Source organism: Rhinatrema bivittatum, chromosome 13 (assembly GCF_901001135.1).
Source record: "Rhinatrema bivittatum chromosome 13, aRhiBiv1.1, whole genome shotgun sequence".
Lineage (NCBI taxonomy): Eukaryota > Metazoa > Chordata > Amphibia > Gymnophiona > Rhinatrematidae > Rhinatrema > Rhinatrema bivittatum.
Window position 1 is genome coordinate 15,630,038 of NC_042627.1, and position 18,554 is coordinate 15,648,591.

The window sequence follows — 18,554 nt, forward strand, 5'->3', positions numbered from 1 at the left end:
CTCTGGCTCCTCTTCCATTCAGATTTCGGACATTAGATCAGCCCACCTTTAATTACAGATTAAATCATCTCTCTCTCTACGGGATCGTCCTTTATGCAGGGAGCCATCTGGTGTCCCTTCATTGAAAAAAGTGCCTGCCAGTTAATGCGGAGTCCAAGATGACTCTTTCAGGAATTTACAGCAGGAGACAGTAGGGTGTCATTGTCTGTCGAAGTGAGCTTCTGCAAGTGCATTAAAAACAGATAGATGAATGAGAAGATACAGCCTCCAAATCCTAGAACAGTTACCTGCAAACAGTCCAAAGGCCTAATTTTTAGCAATTGCCTTTTATTGCTGGAGTCCCTCTTTAAGGACACTTTTTTTTTTTTGTAAGAAAGCTTTTGTGTTTTATGTTGAAAGCTCTCTGCCACACTGGATATGTCCCTGGCAGAGTATTTCTACAATTGTCGAGCAGAGCTGTGAGCAGCTAAGCGGTTGATGCCACAGCATTAGGGAGTGATTTTTATTTTATTGCAAGTCAGAAAAAGTGATTTTGAAAATTGCCTTAGAACAGGATTCAACTCTGAGATGTCAGTCCTAAGAACAGATTGTAAGGTTATTATTTGCTAAACGCAAGTACTAGCAGACTGTAAAAGTCTGAAATAAATAATTTGTCAGCAGTAGCATGAGGGTAGGGAGTTTTAAATATAAAAGCATTTTAAAAGATTACCCTAATATCTAGGTTCCCTTTTCTTTGTAGGAAGAGAGGGATTCAATAAGTAATAGAGCTGTTAGAACATCTTGAACAGCACAGCATGTTCTTCTGCAGTGGTTTTCATGCAGTTAGACAAACTATGATGTCAGAATGAAAAAATCTGGTGGCATAGCTTTATTTTTATTTTCAAAACTAAAATGTGATTTTCTAGCCATATATGGAAATAAGTAATCTGAAGTATATCTACAGCGGTTGGCCTGATGGCCCATTGACAGCAGTGCTTTTGCTGCCCTGCGACATGCAAGAGACTTGGGTTCAGTTCTGACTCTTGTTTATTGGGCTGACAAGGGTTAGTAATGCTGCAAAGGGAGTGTTCACAGCTCTGAGTTGGGGATCCCAGCCATCACTGTACAGCGCCACTACTCGCTAACTCAAGGGGCCAACTGGTACCAGTCTGGTGGAAACGGCAGTCTCTGCCTGTTAGCCAGAGGTGTGTCTGCAACAGCTGGGATACAGGGAAAGGGGGAGAAGGAATAAAAATGAGAAAAGGACAGGAGTAGCTGCCATAATCTCAGCTAAGAAAAATTCCAGTTTTGCTGAAAGCCAGGAAAAAGACCCTCAGCAAGAAAGGCATAGCAGAACTAGAAAAGGTGCAGAGGAGAAGGACAAAAAAATGATAAAGGAAATGGAACAGCTCCCCTATGAGAAGAGGCTATGCAGGTTAGATCTCTCCAGCTTGGAAAAGAGATGGCAGAGAGGAGACATGATAGAAGGGTATTAGATCATGAGTGGGGTGGAATGGGTAAGTAAAGGACAGTTAGTTACTATTTCAAATAATACCAGACAAAGGGGACACTCCATGAAACTAACAGATTTAAAACCAGTCTTAGAAGGTTCTTTTTCACTTGGCACACAATCAACCTGCGGCCAGTGGATATGGTCAAGGCAACTAGCGTAGTGGAGTTTGGATAAGTTCCTGAAGGAAAAAAAATCCATAAACACTATTAGTCAGGTAGACCAGAGAAAGCCATCACTATCCCTAGGTGTGAGTGCCAGGAAATAGATCTACCTTTTGGGATCAGCCAGGTACTTGTGACCCAGGATGCCAGGCTCAGTGAACCTTGGTCTGACCCAATGTGACATTTTCTTATGTTCTAGAGCAGAAACTTTGGCAACTGGGCAAAAAGAAACCAAACAAATACATTCAGGGGGATATATATATATATATATATATATAACTATTTTCATTTAATTCTCACTCTGTTTTCTAGGTGGATGGCCTCCTTTTCTATCACAAGCAAACCCATTACACTCCAGGTAGTACCCCACTGGTTGGTTGGCTCCGACCCTACATGCTAGCTGACATCCTTGGCATAGATGTACCAGTGAGCCCACTAACCACCAAACCAGAATATGCTGGCCACCAGCTGCAGCAGATCATGGAGCACAAAAGGAGCAAGAGCAAGAGCAGGGGTGCAGCGGAGAATGGACATTATGAGCTCGAGCACCTGTCCACACCCAAGGAAGAGGCTGCAGCCCGCCAGACTGAGAAAGCAGGCAGAATGGAGAGCTGACAAGTTTGGTTTGTGGCTTCACCATGGGAGAAGAGAGGAAGATGCCAAGGGTTTTTACGGTGTACTTTTTCTTGTATATTGCTGCCTGTGGCAAGAAGTGAAGACAGGCTTGGAGGAAGGGGGTGTGTGTTTCCCCATACGTGCTTCAGGAGAGCAGGACTTCAGAAGAGCCACATGGTTGATTAGCAGTTCAGTTTACCAGGAAACCTGGTGCCACTTCGAGATTTGAATTTAATTTCGTGCACCCAACACAGGATGTTAAAAAAAAAAAAAAAAGTCTAGTTAAATGTGGATACTAACATGTTTTAATAAAAAGTTACGCCTGGGAAGTAATTCAGCTTTGAGATGATGCTTTCTCACTCGAGTCAGCTGGCCACACTTGCTGGACAGCACTAGAAATGTAACAGCTGTACAAATATCTGGGCTCTGGCATGTATTTTTCTTTAAGCAAATGTCAGTTTTTGAATTCAAGATAATGTTGGAATGGGGTTTGAGCAACAGTCGGGGATAGTGGAGTCCTTCAACCTATCTGCTGGACAATCATGGTGTCCTACCTAAGTCCTGATAAACCTCAGCACTCAATAGCAGGCCATGGACGTAACATAGCAGATAATGAACAAAACAATTTGGGAGGTTTCCTCTAGAATGAAAATGTCCTTTTCAAACCTGAAAAAGGCAGACACACTCTCTCTGAAATGTTTTTTTTTTTTTCAGTTTTAGTAAAAGAATATCCCTGCCCAATGGTGGCATAGTATATAGTGGCTAATGCCAAGAACACAGGGCTATGTAACTATTTGGATAATAAAAATGTGACTGTTCTTTCCTTAGGAAAATGTCATGCATAATGCACACAAAGCAGTGCCACCCTAGAAGTGATGGGGAGAATAATGGCTGGGCGTTGGGAGTCAGAACCTCTCACTTAGCAGCACTGGAATGCCTGTTTAATTACATCAGTGGTGCCTTAGCATGCAACAGGGCTGACCATCGGCTGCTGCTGGCTGTACAATAAAGTATTGTAACAAGAACACCTGCTCTTTGTGATATTTTACTGCAGCGTAGCAGTTGTCTTAATGACAGAACTGTAGTTTGAGTTAAAGGGCACAGGGAGAAAGGATAGTCACTTTCCCCAGTGAATGCGTTGCCCTTTCATTCCACTAGAGAGAGAAGTCCTAGGTGCAGGATGTGCCAGTATTACCACGTCCCCAATACAGAATTGCCTGGGACGTAGGAGCGTGTGATGCTGTTCTTTTCTGCAAATGCACAATACAGTGCCCAGCAGAGGGTGGCGACTGCTGAAGTGGATTCCTTAGCTATTTTTTTTCCTTTCTTACTGAGAAGTGAGATGTCTATTTCTTTTCATGTTTGCCTACTCTGTGTTTCCGACTCCTTCACTTATGATTTTCATATTTTCCCATCTCCATTATGCATCATTGTTAAGTGCCTTCCCCAGTGCTCTGTGTCTTCTGCTATAGGATCTGCTATCAGAGTATGATCTCCTGCATTCCCCCAGCAGTTGCTACAGCCTGGTAGTGGTGTAAAGTTCAGGGTGTGGGATTCTCCCGTCTGCAGCCTGCGCTCAGAATGGAACCTTGCCATCCTGCACAGTAACACATAGCTTACTCCCATTAAAGCCTGCAGGATGGCCTAACTTCAGTTCATTTTCTCCCTTCTGTTTTCATACTGGCTTTGTTTTCTCTGATGACTTCCTCTTTTTTGCTTTCTTATTTCTCTTACCTTTCTTTCTTCCATTCATTGGCTTCCATCTTCAAATTAAACCAAAGTGATAGCAACCTTTTGCCTTTTTAGTGTCAGTAGGAAAATGAGCCACTGCATTCAAAAGGAGGCATTAGGGGAAATTGTGCGGCCCTAGCACCTCCCTGGCAGCGGGTGCCCAGAAGTGGACAGGCATGGGTTAGGGAAATGGATGCTTCTGAATTGAGTGTCCGTTTCCTAACCTGAGTGTTGGCAAGACTCTTTTTTTTTTTTTTTTTTTTTAAACCTTACTCCTTTTTTTTGGTTCCTCCGGCTTAATATTGCCATGATATTAAGTCAGAGGAACTACAGAAATGCAGTATTTTTCTGCTTCTCTGTTAACTTTAGGGGCTCCTTAAGACTTAACGCCTGCTCCATGAGCGGTGTTAATTTTTGAGAGTAAAAATGTGTGTGGGTGTACATTTATATATATATATATTTTTTTTTTTTAATCTTTTTACAGAAGTAGTGAATGCTATTACCTGAAAAATTCATTTTCCTGCGGTTCGGTTTTTTTTTTCAGCAATTTTCAAAGAACTTCGTTAGTGCGCACTAATGGGCCTTACTGCACACTAACCAGTTATCTATGCACTATATCAGTATTAGTGAGCAGTACACCGGACGAGACTGCACACTAGCTAGATGTTAATGCATATTAAGGCCCATTAGTGCGCATGGACAGGTTAGTTAGTGTGACCTAATAGATCTTACAGCGCATTATGTATCTAGTAGTGTGCTATAACTGTTAGTGCGCACTAACAAAAAGTACTACTTAAAAATGAAAAAGTATCAATTCATGAGGAGTTCGTTAGCTAGAGGTATGGTTCTGTGTTCCCATTGGTTCTCTCCACCTTGAAGACAGCCAGTGGGAACGTAGAGCCATACCTCTAGCTAACAAACTCATGGAATTGATACTTTTTAATTTTAAGTAGCACTTTTTTAACATTGCTCGGGTAGCGTGCACTAATTGAAGTTACGACGCACTAAGCCGTGTTCGTGCTCGGTAACTTCATTTAGTGCGTGCTATCCAACCAAGGGTAGCGAGCACTACTACTTATTCACTGCGCACTAATCAAGATTTAGTGCGTGGTGATTCAATTAGTGCGTGCTGCCCATCTGGAGGTAGTGCGCACTAATCCTTAGTCCGTGCGCACTAAGCAAGGTTTAGTACACAGCGATTTGAATTAGTGCGCGATGCCCATCACAGTTTAGAGCGCGGGTTAGTGCGCACTACTGCTAAGTCAGTGCGCACTATGTCAGCGTTAGTGCGCACTAACATGCCGTTAGTGCGCACTACACCGCGCATGCTCGACAGTGTGCCCAGGGGCCATTTTGCTTCTTCATGCGTACTAACTTTTCCAGCCAGAGATACAGCATCAGCAGTACGCAGAGAGCAGAGTGCTCGGCCTGAGAGTGCTCAAGTTGTACCACTGTAAGTATATAAGGTTTTGTTTTAGATTTTCTAGAGTTAGTTTTCTAGAGTTAGTTATATAGAAACATAGAAATGACGGCAGAAGAAGACCAAATGGCCCATCTAGTCTGCCCAGCAAGCTTCACACATATTTTCTCTCATACTTATCTGTTTCTCTTAGCTCTTGGTTCTATTTCCCTTCCACCCCCACCTTTAATGTAGAGAGCAGTGATGGAGCTGCATCCAAGTGAAATATCTAGCTTGATTCGTTAGGGGTAGTAGCCGCCGCAATAAGCAAGCTGCACCCATGCTTATTTGTTTTACCCAGACTATGTTATTAGCCCTTATTGGTTGTTTTTCTTCTCCCCTGCCGTTGAAGCAGGGAGCTATGCTGGATATGTGTGACGTATAAGTCTTCTCCCATGCCGTTGAAGCAGAGAGCCATGCTGGATGTGCATCGAAAGTGAAGTATCAGGCACATTTGGTTTGGGGTAGTAACCGCCGTAACAAGCCAGCTACTCCCCGCTTTGTGAGTGCGAACCCTCTTTTCTTCTCCCCTGCCGTTGAAGCAGAGAGCTCTGCTGGATGTGTGAAGTATCAGTTTTTCTTCTCCCCTGCCGTTGAATCAGAGAACTTTGCTGTATATGCATTGAAAGTGAAGTATCAGGCTTATTTGATTTGGGGTAGTAACCGCCGTAACAAGCCAGCTACTCCCCTCTTTGTGAGTGTGAATCCTTTTTTCCACATTTCCTCTTGCTGTTGAAGCTTAGAGCGATGTTGGAGTCACCGTAAGCCTGTGTATGTTTATTTAATAAGGGTATTGACTCCAGGCAGTAGCCATCATTATAATGCACTTTATTTTATGTAACGTAAACAGTTTACTTTACATAATAGAAACAAAAACCTGTGACCACAGTTAAAAAATGTTTTTCACTAAATTTATTTAGGTTTGTTTTTTTTGCTTAAGTAGCATAAAATATAAAAATAATATTGAATGAAGTACTTTATTTCATTTTAAGTTGTTACATTAGGGAAGTAAAGTTTAATATACAAAATACTTCATTTTATTTTATGCTACTTTAGTGAAAAAAAAAAAAAGTTTAAGACAGAGCCTGGCCACAGTTCTCACCAGTTTTGGCAGCCGTCCTTCAGCGAGAGGGGATCTGCCTGGCCTGTCACCCCCTCCCCTATACCAGCCAGTTAAAATAGGATGGGTGAGAGAGCTCTCTGCATTATATGGGGGAGGGGTGACAGGCCAGCAATTCCCCCATCTCTGAAGGACAGCTGTCTGTTCAGAAGCTCACACCTTAATACAGAGAGCTATCTCACCCATCATAATCCTACACCCCCCCCCCCATTCGTTGGCTGGTACAAGGGAGGGGGTGACGGGTGAGACAGCTCTGCATTAAGGTGTGAGCTTCTGAACAGACAGTTGTCCATTTCCCAAACAAGCATACAGGTCCTGGTTAATCTGTATGCTACACTCGGTGCACGATATTGCAGTGGCCAAGTAAGATTTCCATCATGCATGCCAGCTTTCTCTTCTTTCCTGTGTCTTTTACCCGTGCTCAGATTCCTTGGCTTTTTTTTTTTTGTAGGAACTTCCATGGCTTACGTTCCCTTTCATAATTATTGCCTAGTAATCAGGACAGTTTGGTAGCCCCACCAAGCTCTCGCTCGGTCCTCGGCCAAATCCCTTCACCTCCCTGTCTTCAAAGATGGAACTCTTCCTTGCAGCACCGCGATCAGGATGGAAATCGCTTCCCACCTCCACCCAGGCCCCGATCCAAATCAAGGGCTGCTCACGTGCCCCGGTGGGTTAGTGCTCCCGTGTTCCTGGTGTCCCCCCCCCCCCCGGTCATCTCTCGCCTCGCACAGCCCGACCTGCCTCCCTCGCTGCTGTTTTGTGAATGGGATTGCAGCCTCTCTCTCTTTTTTTTTTTTTTTGTCAATGGAGCTGCAGCTGGGGCCTCTGCCGCTCGGCAGGGGGAGGGAGGGCCGCTCTCCCCTCTCCCCGCAGCCTTCCAGGAAAGGACACGAGACTCCGAGATGGAGATTTTAAGCAACGTTCACCCTCTCCCCAAGGCAAAAAAAAAGTAAAGACAAAAGAGCGTTTCTCTCTCTCTCTCCGCAGATAGGAAGCGAGCAGAGGACATCTGGATCCGCACCGAGGGAGAACCGCATGAAGGAGCAAGCGTTTCACATTTTATTCTCTTGACAGCTCCTCTTTAAACTTTAATCTTTTTTTTTTTTTTTGCATATGTCTGTGTAGTCCTCTATGAACATACAGCAGACATTTTTTTTCATATAAGTTTTCAAAGATTTCTCGTTAAAGGATTTTGTTCTGGGGGTTTTTTGGTTTTTTTTGCAACTGGGGGGGGGGAAAAAAAACCCAAACCCATTACGTTGCTGCAAAACATTCCTGAGGTTTGCTGATACGAGCCGACCGTTTTTTTATTTTCTGATAAGAGAGTTGCTGAGAAATTATTGGCTGGCAAAAGGATTTCCTACCTCCACCCGTGCAGGGCTTGACCGATGGAAGACTGAAAGGCAAGGCGGTGACCATGCACCGAAGAGCCGTCTGAAGTAAAGGGGGAGGCGTGGGGGGGGAAGCAAGAAGAAAGAGGAAGCGGCGACGACGACGCAGGGTTGCAGCGGGCGAGGCGAAAGGCGCCTGCGGATCGGTTCTCTGTCCGCTCTCCCGAAGGAGGCCCCAGCCGCCGCCCCGGGCTCGCGTGCTGACGCTCTCCGCAGGAAGCGGCGGGGAGGCCGGGGGGAGATGGCCGACCAGCTCAGCCCGGAAGAGGAGCAGGTAAATAAAAGTCCGAAGGGGGGGGAGAGAGATCCCGGTAACGGAGCCGGCAACCGAGAAGCAAGCGGCCTGCCTTTCGCTGCTCCTTTTTCTTTCCTGAAAGGCAGAGGAGGATTTATGGAAGGGGGTTTGCTTCTCGCTTCGCTTCCCTCTTTCCTCCTCTTTCCCAATTTAAAAAAAAAAACCCTATTTATGTTTTTTGCATGAAACCCCACCAGTTAGTGATTTAAAGGTGAGAAAGTTTGGTGTTGGAAGGCTCGCGGCCGGTGACGTTGAGCCCTTCCCGTTTCCCTGTACTTTTTCTCCATCCTGCTTGTTGGGTTATATTTGAAATTTATTCCTAAGTAGGGTTCTAGTTTGTGAAACTTAAATGTGATTTCCTTTCGCTTCTCTGGCAAAAGATTATTCACTCATTTTCTCAGGGTAAAAAAAAAAAAAATAATAATAATACTTGTGGCCTAATTAGAAATTATGAGCCCCTTACAATTTATATCATATTTATGAAGGGTGATTTTTTTTTTTTTTTTTTTAACATCTTTGCATTTTATTTGTGCAAGGCTTTTATTCCCCAGGTACCAGGGATATAAAAATAAAATCTGGAGGCCTTGGATAACTCTGGAAAAATAAAATAGAAAATGAATAATACTGCTCTTAGGAAATACCTGCTTAATAGCTCTTTATGTTCCCAATGTGTCTCTTAGGTCATGTTCAGTAGAACTGGTTTTTCATGTGTTGGGAGTGGATTTTTAGCGGTGTTATCTTTTAAGTGATTGGGGCAATGAAACCAAAACTGGTTTTCTGGCCTCTTCGAGCTGTGGACCAGCAGCAAAAGTTTAAATATCGTGGTGAAATCAAGTCATTTATTAGTGTTTGTTTGATCTCGAGAATAATGCTTTGGCGTCAGTCTTTGATGTAATATGGTCCCAGTTCGTTGAGGCTGTGAGAATTCAAAATGAGTAAAATGTAAGCAACCATGCATACAGGCAACTTTTTTCAGTATTAGTCGTGAGGGGGAAATAGGGTGCCACTTAAAAATCATTACACATTTCAGACAGCAAATGTGATAATCAAAAAGAAGATTTGGCCTGATTTTCATATACAAGTTTAATGTATTAATTAGCTGTACTGTGAGCCTCCTGGGTGCCAACAGTCTCAAAATTATTTAACTTTCTTTTTAATTTAAGGGCCAGTTGTACTAAAGGTTTTTCCCATTTTGTGTCTAGGGAACAGATGCTTAGTACATCTCTGTCCTAAATTCATGTCCTTTTATAAAACTTCTTAGATAAAGGTAATATTATATAATGATGATAACTTTAGACTATCATTTGGATTAGGAACATGAGAGAAGGTGAGGGGGTGGTGGTTGTTATGCCAAATTTGTTGCGCATTAATATCTCCGTCCCAGAAATATGCCTTCATTTTTATGAAGTAATGCATTTCTGACAGATGTGGGGTTTTTTTGAGGCTTCTATTAAAAATAATAGCTCACAGACCATTAATATACAGTGGAAGTGCTTCCCAGTGGAAGTTTATGGAGGCAAAAGCAGTAATAGAATTTTAGAAATCATGGGAAGAAGCAAAAGGAAAGCTGAAGATCGTGGTTGTATGTGATATTGCAACAGGAAATGACTTGAACAGACGTGGGCCTTGCTGCTATAACTTGTTTATAAAACATCTGTATGCGAGCAGACTCATCCTTCTGTTCTGGATTTCAACACCAGGTTCGCATTCTGTTTGTGGGAAAATTCTCATTTTCCCAGAAAGGGGGGAGGGGGACGGGACTGAATTTTCAAACATAAACTCATTGAGCAATTGTTCAACCAGTTCATCGCTGGGGGGGGGGGGGGGGTCCTGTTTGAGTGGATCTAAATTGTGTTTTAATCGGGGTCTCTGACTTAAAAGGACATTTTCCATGTATCTGTGATGAGATGCATTTATCTGGTTGAAATTTATTGAGAATTTCTTCATCCTATGCAACCTCATTGAACATTATCGCAGCGCACATTTATACTTTTGTTTTCCTCATTTTGTTTGTATTCTGCGCATCGATCTGCTCTTTTTTTTTATTTGTAAAATTCTGATTTTCACATTTGCTTCACGTAGGGCCCATGGTGTCTGCGTTAAGTACAGCGAAGAGCTGCTGAGATGTTTCTCTCAAACAGTTCTGTTTTAATTTTATGAAAAAACTCCACCAGCTCCTCTTTGATGTAAATGTGAAGACGTCCGGTGCACGCTGTCTCCCTGTTCCCTCTGTCATTCATGTCTCTGACCATTAATGGGGGGGGGTGAGGGGGGTCCTATTCAGAGCCATTGAGCTGGTGGACTAGAATGTGATGAAGAATGGGGAGAGGGAGATCCAAGGGCTCATCAGCCATTTTTTTTTTTTCTGTTCCAGTTTAAGTCAAGGGGAAAACACGTCCCACATTATTTTATCCTTCCTGTGGTAAGGCCTGTACCTTTTCTCATGCTTCGAACGTTTTGCTACCTAGAAAGCACTGCTTATTTAAGGAGGTTCCGCGCTCTCCACATTCCCAGGACTGAGTGCACTGTTCTCACTCTGTTAAGCATGTGCTGCTTTTTGAATTTATAGTTTCAGTAGCGCTTGCTTTCTGTTTAAAAATTGTCGCTTCTAAACCTATGTGTCTAAATTATAACCCCCAAAGTAGTGTGACAGATTGCATTTTGGCAGTGATGGGGTATTTCAGTTTATGCAACTGGGTGTGTAACTAACTGATCGGATTCCGTCACTTTTTCTCGTTGTTTGTTGCTATTGAAGCAGCGTGCCTTCAAAACGATGCGGGACTCTAATTTTTATCACTTTAATTGTACAGCTATTTATAAAGCTGTTTGTACAGATTTCTACATTAAAAAAATATAAAATAGCATGTGCTTGATAGGACATTGGGAAACTTGGGATAAAGCACAGCTCGACTCCCCACTGATTATCTGCTAGGATCCCTTTTCCATATTTTCCTGTGGCATTGCTTTAAGGGCCCTGGCAGGTTGTCGTCTTTGGAAGATTTGCTTGTCCTGATCATCACTGGAGCCAGTATGAAGTATTATAACTTAAAAGATATACCCTGGTTGATCTTTTGACTTTCCCCTTGCTTCTTTCCAACTAAGGAGCGTCTGTGCTTTCTCCATGCTTTTCTAAAATTCTGTTACTGCGTTTGCCTACGTGACTTCCACTAGGAAGCTCTTCCACTAAGTATTAACTGTCCGTAAACTTCTAAATAGAAGTTGTACCTATGGCAGGGCTTCCCAGACTATGGGTTAGGACCTCAAGAGCCTCAAATAGCAGTGCCCTTCAGGCGTCAGCAGTTATAACAGCATTAGTAGTGGAATTCAGCGTGGGGCCTGTAAGCCATCATGCACGGGTCCTGCAGGGGTACTGCCCTGTGGTAACGGGAAGCCCTCCGTGAGGAGGACTTGGGACTGACTTTCATTACTAAAGCTGTTCCTGCCTACGGATCACGGTTGGGCTTTGGAAGGGAGAGCTGAGGGAGCACGGGCTGCTAGACTGCTGCTTCTCCACTCTTCTCCCCCCACCACTGAAACGTCGCACGAGAAAAAGAAAGTTGCCCCTGTCCTTGCTTCCCACCAGTTGTCCCTAGGACTCAGGGTGGGTCCCACAGGGAAAAGATGCTGCTGACCCTAGCCAGTGGGATGTTTGGAGGAGGAGCTGTTGGCAGAGCGGGCTCAGATACAGGAGGGTTTGAGGGTTGGATCAGGTGACGAGAGATTGGCTATGGAGGGTGAGAATGGGGAATGTAAGAGACAAGCTGGGGGGGGGGGATGTGAGAAAAGTGTTGGAGGGGGAAGAGGTGAGGGTGGGAGTTGAGAGAGAAGGGATGACAGAAGATCAGTTGTGGGTTATAAGAAGGTGAGAGAGGATCAGCTGAGGATGGGCGATGTAAGAGGGCATCACCCGGAAGGGGAGAGGTTAAGAAAGTAGGACCACTGAAGTGAAAGACAGAATTAGACTGGAGAAGATGGGTGGGTGGGAGTGGGGTGATATTTGGAGGGGGCCTGCACCCCCGTCTAATTTGCTTGATTATCCTCTGGGGGGGTCAGGTGAATTTTTAAGTGCTAAAGTGGGGATGCACTGGCTGAAAGTTTGGGAAGACCTAAGGAGCTGTTGTGCCCTGCCAGCCTCTCTTCCCCAAGATAAAGCGAACCTTTTGAAGTACAAGTTACCTTTCTGCTTTGCGCACTAGGGGATGCTTATCAGACTTCTGCTGGTCTCTGTGTTCATCAGGTATTTTTTTCTAGAAGCTGGAAGATAGACAGAATACCTGCTGATAAAACATAGTTACGTTTTCTGTTGATAAGCAGGCCGAATTAGCCATTACATGTGGGTGACTTCATCCAGTGGCACCGAACAGATTCGTCTCTCCAGGCTAGAAGAGCTTTGAGCTCTACTGAGCGTATGTGGGAGTTGCCTATTGAGCCTCCTGAGTCATCAAATTATTTTTTATTTTTTATTTTTTGAGGACAGTATGGACATGAGCTCAGTCTCTCCAAATAATTTTTTCACTCAATAGCTGCACTTTTCAGTGCTGCCCAAAAAAAAAAAAAATAGAAATGTGACCTTCCCTTCCATAATGTCTGGCCAGAAGAAGGTGTCAAAGGTGAGTGGTTTTAAAAGTTGTATCTGAGGAAAGATTTGCCCCTCACTGATGGGCATGAACTACGTTATGCATCCCTTGGTCCAGAAAAACAGCTATGATGGTGGACGGATGTGCCGTGCTCGAAGCGTTCTACGGTGCTTCGCATCGAGGAAACTGCATAAATCTCTCAGGAGTTGCAATGGGTCCTTGTTCTGCAGTGCAACCTTGTCTGCCTCTCCAGGAAAGGCGTTGAGCAGGAGCTCCTCCAAAACTTCCCCCATCCACTCAGGCCAAAGCCATGGAGTCAAGTTCCACCAGCTGCCTTGTGTCAAAGAAATAGCGGCACAGTCACCGGAGCCATGGCAGCCTGCATCGAAGAAGCAGTAACGCTCCAAATGAGGTGCACCATCAACACAATCATCGGTGCAAGCAGCATCGGTGTTCTCAACACGTGATGCATTGGCGCGCCCGACACATCTTCCACCGATGTGCTTGTTACACAGAGCTCTGACGCCATCGAAACTTGCAGCCTTGAACACAGATGCCTCTACTCTTCGGATCCTATACCATTTCAATCCTGTGATGCGCAGTGCAAGGACACATGGAGCAGCTCCAATGCAATATCATCGACCTGCACCGGATTTCTTGATGCACATCTCAAAAGACATTTAAAGACCCACCCTCTAAATAATCAAGCAATTACCCATATGGCACATTGCTTCTTTTCATGATGAATCACTATTTATAATTGTTTATTTTTCTCCTCAATTTTTTATTTTATATTATATATTTTTTGTAATTTTTTATATTTTTTTATTTATTATTTTATACTTATATTTCTGTTTTTTCAATGATATTGTACACCGTTTTGACTAAACTCTGTTTGTAAAGCGGTGTATAAATATGTTTAAATAAATAAATAAAAGACCTGTCGAAACATACCAAAACATCCAAGGCGTCTAAACACCCTATCCCATTGAAACCACTGATGCATCAACCTCTGACTTTGATTTATCAGGCTGCTTTGTCAACATAGGTCTACATAGCCCATCCTAGATCTTCAGGAGAAGGGGTGGTTGCCCCTGCCCCCTCCAATAAGCTCCTGCATGAGAATGGGCTGCTGGTGAAATCGTCGGCTCAGTGTGCTGCAGCGGTCAAAAAAGCAAACCATGTTAGGAATTATTAGGAAGGGAATGGGGAATAAAACAGAGAATGTCATAATGCACTCCATGCTGAGACAGCACCTTGAATACTGAGTGCAATTCTGGTCGCTGCATTTCAAAAAAGATATAGTTGCACTGAGAAAGGGAATGAAATGGCTCCCCTATGTGGACATGCTAAAGAGGTTAGGGTTGTTCAGCTTGTAGAAGAGATGGCTGAGGGTTAGGGAGAGGTCTATAAAATCATGAGAGGACTAGAATGGATAAATGTGAAGTTATTTACTCTTTCGTATAATAGAGGGAGCACTTCATAAAGTTAGCGAGTAGCACATTTAAACAAGTTGGAGAAAATTCTTTCACTCAACACACAATTAAGCTCTGGAATTCATTGCCAGAGGATGTGATTAAGGCAGTTGTCTAAACCTTTTTTAAACCCAGTTAAGCTAAGTTCCTGGAGGAGAAGCACATAAACTACTATTAATTTGACGTGGGGAATAGCCATTGCTTATTAACGGCATTTGTAGCGTGGGATCTATTTATTGTTTGGGTATTTGCCTGGTATTTGTAATCTGGATTGGCCACTGTTGGAAATAGGATGCTAGGCTTGATGGACCCTCTGTATGAACCAGTATGGCAATTTCTTATGTTCTTACACACCTCAGCCTCCACTGGGGCTAGATGTGTGGCGTGGCTTTGAGCACGTAGCAACAGCAAGAACATCCACAAAAAAGTGGCGGACCTCCCAGCTTGGAGGACAGTCTTTTTGGTGAATAGCTCCAGGAGATGGTCACTCAGGACCAAAGTGTGGCAATGCAATTGCTCTCAGCATCTTCTGATATCCCTCCTCGGTGCAACATCACTTCTATCTGTACAAACTTCCACAGTAGGACTTACTGGTCTCTTCAACAATAACATCTGCTGCCCCTTTTGGCTTAGCATCAACAGCCACTTCTGGCCAGGCCTCAACAAAGAAAGCGCTGGTGGCCAAACCCACACAGCAGCTCCATCCAAAACCTGGGCCTGTTTTTTGATCCCTCCAAGCAATCCTTTCCTGATTTTCCCAGTAGGGGAAAGAATCCAACATTTCATAGATGAGTTGTTACATCACAAAGAACCCCTGGGTCCTCCATATTGTTTGGCGTTCCATCCGCATCTGCCTCATCTTCTGCATCTGTTAGCCCAATTGCTTCTCAAGCAATAAGCAATAGAGCCAATCCCAGCAATTCAACATATGCGATGTTTCTATTCCTGACATTTCCTTATCCCCCAAGAAAATAGAGAGATTATGGTGTATTCTTGACTTGAAATGTCTGAACAAACATATACTCTTAAGAGAAATTCAAAATGATTTCCCTCAGCACAATCCTTCCTTACATGGAGAAGGATGAATAGTTATGTGCCTTGGATCTAAAGAATGCACACACTTTACCCATCCACCCTTCGCATTGGTGCTGCCTCTGCTTCCAGATGGATTCTCTCCACTACCAGTACAAAGTATTCCCGTTTGGCCTCTCATCAGCCCTGAGGATCTTTATGAAATGCTTTGTGGTAGTGGCAGCTCATGATTACCAGGGAATGTCTTCCTGTACCTGGATGATTGACTCATTACATTGAAATCACAAGGTAAACGTGCTCTGCTTCATGAGCTTGATGATAGGTCTACTACACCACTTAGGTTTTCTGATCAACTTCGAGAAGTCGAGCATAGAGCCCACTCGGAGACTCATTTTTCACTAGGGCTTGGATAAACTCACTGCAGGAAAGAGCATTCCTTCCTCTTGACTAAGTAAACACTAGGATGTCGCTCATCCACAACCATCTCCCTTCTCTGTGCTTGTCAGTCAGAAGGATTCTTATAATCCTTGGTCACATGGCAGTCGCCATCCATGTGATCCCACTGACCCATCTTCATTTCTGCTAGACCCAATGGGATCACTAACTCAACCGCTTTCGTCTCCATTGTAATTCACAGTGACTATGAAATGGGAGTTGCAGTGGTGGCTGCGTCCTCGAATTCTCAAGGAAGGAGTCCTCCTTCGCTTGCTCTCCTATCAAGTGGTACTGGTAATGGATGTCTCCACCGAAAGATGGGGAGTGCATATTGGGACCATTCAAATACAGCACATCTGGACTCTTCAAGAGAGCCACTATCAAATTAGTCTACTAGAGTTGAAAGCAATCAGATATGCTTTATCCAACTTTGTGCATGTCCTTCTGGATGTAGCCCTTTTCCAACTGATGAAGCCATTTGAGTCAGTTTCTATAAAGTACTTGATATGGAAGATGGTGTTCCTCATTGCAGTGACTTCAGCTAGAAAAGTCAGCAAACTCCAGGCTGTCATCCACCATCCTCCATAAATGCAATTCTTCCCCAGCAGGGTGATTTTCCATACTTGCCCAAAGTTTCTGCCAAAGGTAGTCTCAACTTTCCACATCAATCAGTCCATTGTATTGTACACCTTATCTCCTAGGCCCCATATGCATAAAGGTGAAAAAGCCCTACATACTCTGGACTGCAAATGGGCCTTAGTGTATTATAAGAAACAAACTGAGCCGCATTCTAAAACCTCCCAACTATTCATCTTGTACAATCCCAACAGGCTAGGAGTAGTGGTTGCCAGTTGTTCCTTGTCTAATTGGTTGGCTGAGTACATTCTAACCTTAGCAGAACTCTCTGTGCGCCTTCACAGAGAGTCTGTGCATCACAGACTCTCTGTGAAGGCTCAGGTAAGGTCCACTCTGCTTCCTTTGAGAAGTACCTATTGAAGATATCTGCGGAGCTGCAGTTTGGTCTTCCATTCATAACTTTGTGTCCCACTACTGTCTTGATAACTTCTCAAAGACTGGCAGTAAATTTGGACAAGCAGTTTTGCAAAATCTGGTCGCATTGTAATCCATTCTTCACAGTGTGGGCCGGGTTGCTTAATAAGTAAATGCTCCGCTGCAGCTCTCAGCTTGGAATTCTCCACATGTAATGGCTAATTCAGCTCACTTTATCAACAGAGAGAAAAATGTTTACGGTAAGCAAACATTGTTGTCCCTAGATATCAGGATGCATTGGCTATGGGATATCTGCCTGCCTCCCTGGAAAGCCAACTACGGAGCTAGATTAGCTCTGGTATAAACTGAGGAGGCTCACAAGGCATCTCCTATGTGGAAACATATGCACATGCTCAGTAAAGCTCAAAGTCCTACATCCATTCAGTGCCACCAGATGATGTCACCCACATACATAACTATATTAGAAGTGGGAGGATATAAGACTTTATAAAATAATAACTTAAGTCATCCTGCTATCTAGGGAAAACACTGTTTATAGTAAGCAAACTTGCTTTTCCCTCTTCCTTAAAAATTGTACATTGCTGATATGGCAGCTTGGCACAGATTGTGTTGGCTTCATATGGGATTGCTTTGTGGTAGGGCTGGATAGTGATATAACAAGAGAAAAATTGCACCGCAATATAAAAGCCTTTTTCATTTTTGAATTATCCTCTGGAAAGTGATCTTGCCAGCTCATGATGCTGCTTTTTGGGCCTGACGAATCTGGAGGCTAACACGTGGTGCCAGCTGATAAAATTGCCTTTTTTTGGGGGGGGGGGGGGGCATGGCTGATGATGTGGTTTCTCTCTGGCACGGGGTCCCTCAAAGTGTGGAGCCTGGGGTAGTTGTCCTGATTTTTCCCTTCCTAGGGATTGTCCTGCTTTTAGAAGTGAACAGCCCTTTGTTTTCCATACTGCTGCAGCTTGCTAATTTTAACATTGAAGGAGAATTTGTTGGTTAATCTATTGGTCAATATTTGGTCTCCAGAACAGAATGAGCACAGAGTCTGTTTTGGATTGGACCTTTGCTTATCTTGGGTTTCCCTGTAATGGGGATAACGGCACTGAGTGGTAGATACTACTTTAAGAAACTTGCTGGGCAGATTGGATGGGCCATCTGGTTCTTTTCTGCTGTAATTACTATGAAAAGTCTCTGGGATAGTGCTTTACAATTTAGCAAATTATCAAGGATGGTAGCCTGCTTAAGTTTGTTTTTTTGTACTTGCTTTGTGTCCTTCAGCTGCATGGTTGACAGATGCCTGTTTATTGCAATCTTTCAGTGCCGAAACTCTTTTAATTACATAATTCAAAGAAGCAGCACTGCCCTGTGTTGTGTGCTGTCTTCATCTCTGTTACTCAGTTTTAAATCTACATAACATACATGTGATTACAGAGGCCCTCTTCTAATGGACTAGTATTTGGACAACAGTGCAAGAAACTGACCTCGGTTCATGAGACTTCTAATTTTTCCTGCTCAGTTGGTGTATACCTGCTCGCCAGTGGAAGTCTCATTGTCACGGTTGTTTAGTTCTACTCTGGGATCAGCAGTCAGTATCCTCTGTACCTGCTCAGTCTATTAAATGGCATCATTTCACTCCTATTTGTTTTTAAAATTTTTCATCTGCAAAATGTGTTTCCAGGTTACCCTGTTACATTTAAAAACTCCCTACTACAAAAGAGTTCTCTTGGAGACTCTAAAATGCCTTAAGCTGAGTGTCTGTG

General features: G+C 43.6%; 2 protein-coding genes across 4 annotated transcripts in view; both read left to right on the forward strand.

The window, feature by feature from the left end:
• Positions 1–2,601, forward strand: part of SNUPN (snurportin 1) — a 39,657-nt gene extending 37,056 nt beyond the window's left edge. For both annotated transcript variants that reach the window (XM_029575257.1, XM_029575256.1), the window contains exon 9: positions 1,966–2,601. In XM_029575257.1, coding sequence (XP_029431117.1) covers positions 1,966–2,268 — 303 coding nt within the window. In that variant the 3' untranslated portion in view covers positions 2,269–2,601. The remainder of the gene's footprint in view (positions 1–1,965) is intronic.
• A 4,770-nt stretch (positions 2,602–7,371) lies between these two features.
• Positions 7,372–18,554, forward strand: part of PTPN9 (protein tyrosine phosphatase non-receptor type 9) — a 93,450-nt gene continuing 82,267 nt past the window's right edge. The window contains exon 1 of one of the 2 annotated variants that reach the window (XM_029574811.1): positions 7,372–8,243. In XM_029574811.1, the coding sequence (XP_029430671.1) occupies positions 8,211–8,243 (33 nt within the window). In that variant the 5' untranslated portion in view covers positions 7,372–8,210. The remainder of the gene's footprint in view (positions 8,244–18,554) is intronic. The other variant, XM_029574812.1, reaches the window with a different exon arrangement.